This window comes from Oncorhynchus keta, chromosome 14 (assembly GCF_023373465.1).
Source record: "Oncorhynchus keta strain PuntledgeMale-10-30-2019 chromosome 14, Oket_V2, whole genome shotgun sequence".
Lineage (NCBI taxonomy): Eukaryota > Metazoa > Chordata > Actinopteri > Salmoniformes > Salmonidae > Oncorhynchus > Oncorhynchus keta.
In genome coordinates, this window is record NC_068434.1 from 11,673,927 (window position 1) to 11,680,911 (window position 6,985).

At 42.0% G+C, this 6,985-nt stretch overlaps 1 protein-coding gene across 1 annotated transcript in view; it reads right to left on the minus strand.

Moving 5' to 3' along the window:
* The window catches only part of unc5ca (unc-5 netrin receptor Ca), a 344,115-nt gene extending 337,407 nt beyond the window's left edge, over positions 1-6,708 (minus strand). The window contains exon 1 of the mRNA XM_052461104.1: positions 6,146-6,708. Coding sequence (XP_052317064.1) covers positions 6,146-6,263 — 118 coding nt within the window. The 5' untranslated portion in view covers positions 6,264-6,708. The remainder of the gene's footprint in view (positions 1-6,145) is intronic.
* Positions 6,709-6,985: the final 277 nt, after the last annotated feature.

A 6,985-nucleotide genomic window follows, 5' to 3' on the forward strand; every position in this document is an offset into this window, starting at 1 on the left:
CAGTAACACTATCAGAGAGTACACATTCATACTATCAGAGAGTACACATTCATACTATCAGAGAGTATACAGTAACACTATCAGAAAGTATACAGTAACACTATCAGAGAGTACACATTCATACTATCAGAGAGTATACAGTAATACTATCAGAGAGTACACAGTAATACTATCAGAGTACACAGTAATACTATCAGAGTACACAGTAATACTATCAGAGAGTACACATTAATACTATCAGAGATTACACATTAATACTATCAGAGATTACACAGTAATACTATCAAAGAGTACACAGTAATACTATCAGAGAGTACACATTAATACTATCAGAGATTACACATTAATACTATCAGAGATTACACATTAATACTATCAGAGATTACACAGTAATACTATCAAAGAGTACACAGTAATAATATCAGAGTACACAGTAATACTATCAGAGAGTACACAGTAATACTATCAGAGAGCTACTGAGAATCAGCTCCAACTCTGTCTTTATGTGTGTGTGTGTGTGTGTGTGTGTGTGTGTGTGTGTGTGTGTGCGTGCGTGCGTGTGTGTGTGTGTGTGTGTGTGTGTGTGTGTGTGTGTGTGTGTGTGTGTGTGTGTGTGTGTGTGTGTGTGTGTGTGTGTGTGTGTACTCATCTGTCTTCTGTTCTAACCCAGGGTTTCCCCTGTGAATACTGTGGATGGTGTTGGTGCTGCTCAGTCTCTTGACATCTCTGTGAAAACCAACACAGAACGAGACTACAAAAGCAACATCCATCCTTTGAGCGAGGAAAAAACTTCAATGTTTTTGTCAAAACATTTCATTTCTGAATTACTAGATTCAGGCCCATCTTGCTAGTAAGCACCTCCAGATATCCAGTGGCAAGAAAATGTATGTGAACCCTTAAGAATTTCCTGGATTTCTGCTTAAATTGGTCATCAAATTTGATCGGATCTTCATCTAAGTCACAACAATAGACAAACATAGTGTGATTAAACTAATAACACACAAATTATTGTATTTTCCTATATTGAATACATAATTTAAACATTCACAGGTTGGAAAAAGTATGTGAACCTCTAGGCTAATGACTTCTCCAAAAGCTAATTGGAGTCAGGAGTCAGCTAACCTGGAGTCCAATCAATGAGACGAGATTGGAGATGTTGGTTAGAGCTGCCTTGAACTATAAAAAACACTCACCAAACTTGAGTTTGTTATTCACAAGAAGCATTGCCTGATGTAGACAATGCCTCGAACAAAAGAGATCTCAGAAGACCTAAGATTAAGAATTGTTGACTTGCTTAAAGCTGGAAAGGGTTACAAAAGTATGTCTAAAAGCCTTGATGTTCATCGATCTACGGTAAGAAAATTTGTCTATAAATGGAGAAAGTTCAGCACTGTTGCTACTCTCCCTAGGAGTGGCCGCCCTGCAAAGACGACTGTAAGAGCACAGCGCAGAATGTTCAATGAGGTTAAGAAGAATCCTAGAGTGTCAGCTAAAGATTTACAGAAGTCTCTGGAACATGCTAACATCTCTGTTGACGAGTCTACGATATTTAAAACACTAAACAAGAATGGTGTTCATGGGAGGACACTACGGAAGAAGCCACTGCTGTCCAAAAAAGACCATTGCTGCACATCTGAAGTTTGCAAAAGTGCACCTGGATGTTCCACAGCGCTACTGGCAACATATTCTGTGGACAGATGAAACTACAGCTCAGTTGTTTGGAAGGAACAAACAACACTATGTGTGGAGAAAAAAAGGCACAGCACACTAACATCAAAACCTCATCCCATGTATGGTGGAGGAAGCATCATGGTTTGAGGCTGCTTTTCCTGGGGCTGCTTTACTGCCTCAGGGCCTGGACAGCTTGCTATCATCGACGGAAAAATGTATTCCCAAGTTTATCAAGACATTTTGCAGGAGAATGTAAGGCTATCTGTCCGCCAATTGAAGCTCAACAGAAGTTGGGTGACGCAACAGGACAGTGACCCAAAACACAGAAGTAAATCAACAACAGAATGGCTTCATCAGAAGAAAATACCCCTTCTGGAGTGGCCCAGTCAGAGTCCTGACCTCAACCCGATTGGAGATGATGTGGTATGACCTCAAGAGAGCGGTTCACACCGGACATTCAAAGAATATTCCTCCTGACCGTTGTGCAGGTCTGATCCGCAACGACAGAAAACATTTGGTTGAAGTTATTGCTGCCAAAGGAGGTTCAACCAGTTATTAAATCCAAGGGTTCACATACTTTTTCTACCATGCACTGTGAATGTTGGCACTGTGAATGTTGGCACTGTGAATGTTGGCACTGTGAATGTTTACATGAGTATGATTAGGAAAGTAGGCAAGAGTGAAACAAAGACGAGGGAAAGAAAGTATGTCACATTTCATTTCAACGCCTTAATACAAAGGACCATAGTCCATGGCCACTGCTACTGAGTCAAAGCTCTGTCATTGTCAGGTCACTGCTACCGAGTCAAAGCTCTGTCATTGTCAGGTCACTGCTACCGAGTCAGAGCTCTGTCATTGTCAGGTCACTGCTACCGAGTCAGAGCTCTGTCATTGTCAGGTCACTGCTACCGAGTCAGAGCTCTGTCATTGTCAGGCCACCTCTACCGAGTCAGAGCTCTGTCATTGTCAGGTCACTGCTACAGGGTCAGAGCTCTGTCATTGTCAAGTCACTGCTACCGAGTCAGAGCTCTGTCCTTGTCAGGTCACTGCTACCGAGTCAGAGCTCTGTCATTGTCAGGCCACCTCTACCGAGTCAGAGCTCTGTCATTGTCAGGTCACTGCTACAGGGTCAGAGCTCTGTCATTGTCAAGTCACTGCTACCAAGTCAGAGCTCTGTCATTGTCAAGTCACTGCTACCGAGTCAGAGCTCTGTCCTTGTCAAGTCACTCCTACCGAGTCAGAGCTCTATCCTTGTCAAGTCACTCCTACCGAGTCAGAGCTCTGTCATTGTCAAGTCACTGTACTGAGTCAGAGTTCGGTCTTTGTCAAGTCCCTGCTACTGAGTCAAAGCTCTGTCATTGTCAAGTCGCTGCTACCGAGTCAGAGCTCTATCCTTGTCAAGTCACTTCTACAGAGTCAGAGCTCTATCCTTGTCAAGTCACTCCTACCGAGTCAGAGCTCTGTCCTTGTCAAGTCACTGCTACTGAGTCAGAGCTCTATCCTTGTCAAGTCACTCCTACCGAGTCAGAGCTCTGTCCTTGTCAAGTCACTCCTACTGAGTCAGATCTCTGTCATTGTCAAGTCACTGCTACCGAGTCAGAGCTCTGTCATTGTCAAGTCACTGCTACTGAGTCAGAGCTCTGTCATTGTCAGGTCACTGCTACTGAGTCAGAGCTCTGTCCTTGTCAAGTCACTCCTACCGAGTCAGAGCTCTGTCCTTGTCAAGTCACTGCTACCGAGTCGGAGCTCTGTCCTTGTCAAGTCACTTCTACCGAGTCAGAGCTCTGTCCTTGTCAAGTCACTGCTACCGAGTCGGAGCTCTGTCCTTGTCAAGTCACTGCTACCGAGTCAGAGCTCTGTCCTTGTCAAGTCACTCCTATCGAGTCAGAGCTCTGTCCTTGTCAAGTCACTCCTACCGAGTCAGAGCTCTGTCATTGCCAAGTCCAAGACGGATCAAAGCTGAGAACACCCAGAGCGTTCAGTGGCAGTCAGTGAGGCTGTAAAAAGCGGGCCTCCACGGCCAATCACAGAACCCGGTCTGGAGCAGACAAGACACAGCTGTCTTCACAGTTGGCTACGGGGTCCTCTGGGAGTCTCCGTAATGGCCGACAGAGATTTCGAACCGCGGTCCTTGGTGCCAGACTCTAGCGGGCCTCACTTGCCTCCCGTAATCAGTTTCATACTTCTATGATTACCTTTAAAAAACGTGGTGTTGTGTAACCTTGCCTGAGCGCCACTGCAGAAGTAAGCAGCCCCATCACCTGGACGGTCTGGAATGCACACCCTGTCAACACAGGGAGGCTTTTTAAACCTGTTTGTTTCACACACAATCAGCCGTTATTGAGAGTGGGTTTAGCTAATGGCTTTTTAATAGGCCAAGGGGTTTTACGCCCCTTCTCAGTACAGCGTGGATGGCTGCCACTTACATCCTTAAATAACATTCCACTGACTGCGACGTCCTGTGCGTCTCTGTTTTTTAATGACCACAGCCCAAAGCCGACAGGAAGGATAGAGGGCTTAGGTACACAGTATCGATCTGACTCAATTAGGCCTATATACACAAGCCAATTTGCGGTTGTTTGGCCAACCTATTTGTAAGTGTTCTGGTTCAATAACACAAGTATTAATGTGACTTTAGACTGACTTACCAAGCATTGGTGAAAGTTGTTATGGAAGGATGAGCATGAAATAACTTTTATAAAGGGAAGGTAAAGTAAAAGGACCACAAAGGAAAGAGGAATACCATAAATAAACAAGACATTATGTTGAGATGTGTAGCTATGGAAAATAATACTCATAGGTGATGGTGTCGACAAGACAACAATTTGGTAGCCCATTTACTCTGGAAAATGCTGTTTCACAACAACAATATGAAATGGTGTTGTCTCAAAACCAAGGCCGTGGATGTTAGCGATGCAGTCCAATGGACAGGAACAACTACATGGCACAATCATTTAACAAAGAAATACTTACAGTCACGCCAGAATGCCAATGAGTAAGCTTATTTTACTTTAATTGAACTCAACTAAATTTAGTTAAGTAATTTATTTTCAAAGCTCTTGTTTATTAAAGTGAAAAACAAATAAATATTGTATTCTAGAGTCAGACTGTCCAAACAAGGAGAAAATGTAATAATGTGTAATAGTAACAGGAATATTAGCTAAGGCCACACAAAGTATTATTAGTAAAAAAAAAAAGGCTAATTATTATAATTATAATTATGATATAAAAATTGGAAACTCACAAGTTATTATACCTTGGAGTTCAGTGAAAAAGTTTTACTGAGGCAATAAAATGTTGTTCAGCGACATCCTATTTGCATATTGTGCTGGGACACATTTCAAAGATTCTTCAGAATGCTAGTTGTATTGAACTTTGTGTTCAATTACACACCAGTCGGGGAAATTATTGAACATGATAGCTAAATTCAATAAGAGTAACCGAATTGAACCCAAGCGTTGATAATAACACCACTCATTAAAAGTCTTGATAGCGGAATTACTTTTGATCGCTACTCACTGTTATTATTATTATTATTATTATTATTATTATTATTATTATTATTATTATCATCATTAGCATTATTATCATCATTATCATTATTATTCAGCTAATAGGTTGTTATTGTTATTGCTGCACGGTCACATAATTTGTTCCATGGTTTTCATTATCGAGGTCACAACATTAATTCAATAGCTTATTCAGCCATAACACAAAATGTTAAATTGTGTCGTGAATTGATAGAGAGACATATTTAGCAGATGTTTTTGTTGGGGGTTAGAATTGATAGGTGGCGTCGATTCCCTCCGTAGTAGATTTCGGGAAAGTTCAGTCCAAACTCGCCTCTGTAAAATGTTTACGTGAAAAAATGTCGGCCTATCCATATCTTCTTCACTAAATATCAACAGAGCTTCTTGTTCGATCGCGTAATGTCATGTTGCTAACTGATGCATTCACATTAGATTAAATGAATAGCTACGATTAGCTCAACATAATGTGTGGTAAACGCACACGCGTAAGCTTTCTTCAGAAGCGGCTCATATTTCCCAATACGCACGTATATGTGTATGTTTTTGCTTAGCACATCACACAGTTTGACTATTACGAAATAAACATGAGAGAATTATAGCCTAGTTGACAAAATAAATTGCCTTTAGAATTTATGACGATCATCGGCTTTTTTAGATTTGATAATTGACCCGCAAGTGTGCAATCCTCAATCTTGCCCTTTCAAGTCTGGAGTTGCACGCGATATGTATTTCACCCGTGACAAGTGAGGGGGAATTTTCAATTGTGTAACATTATGTTGTCCGAAAAAAAATCTAATGCAGGTGTGATAAGCCAAATGATTGTTGCCTATAACCTAATATAGGATGCGATAATTAATGTCGACTGAGCATTGATATTTCAATTCCCTGCTACACTCAAGATAGTAGCCTAATCGTGTTGAAGGGACAGTAACGGGTGGTCTTACCTTGTGCGACTCCAATGTTTACGAGGACCAGAAGAACGAGTCCAGGTATGGTACACATTCGCAGAAAGTACCTCGCAAGTCCTATTCCAGTTTTCGCAGACTGTCCACTTTTCCCCATTATAGGTAGAGTAAAACAAACACCTTGCTGATGAAACCCACTGTTCGTAAAATAGCAGTTGTGGTCCAGATGCAGTCGAGGTGGTTGTTGTCCGTTATAATAACGGTCAGTTCAGAGGATAATGTAGAAAGAGAAAGAATATGGGGGGGAAACCAATGGGTTCAGGGGTCCCAGGACTTGAGTCAAAGCACTGACTCGCGCAGCTCCGTGCACGCAGAGCGAATGCCACCGCCCTCTAGTTATAAGCTACCCTCCCCTTTAGAATAGAGGGAGAAAACCTAAGAAAATAAAGTACATTCCGTCACTAGGTTTGTTATTACACATTCGCTAAAACAAGTTACATGGATGAGCTTCTCATTGTGCAGTTTATATTTAGATGCTGGATTCGTTAGAAGTGTTGCGTCCAGGGCTGTGTCATTCTATAGTTCATCACCATACAACATCAACTCCGTTCATCGCGTGCATTATATTGCTTGCTCTGGAGACAGTGCGGGATCCTTACCACGTTTCTTTGGCCAATCCAGCTCCTACCTCCTACCTATGTCTGCCCCCTTACGACCATTTTAAAGACCCGGACTGGTATCTGGAATGGGAGATAATGTATCTTCCCGACATGTACCTACAACCAGGGGCGCAACTAGGATTTTATAATTGGGGGGGGGGGGATAATGATATAAATATATTTTTTATTCAACCGGATAAACAATCCAAACAGCCTACCC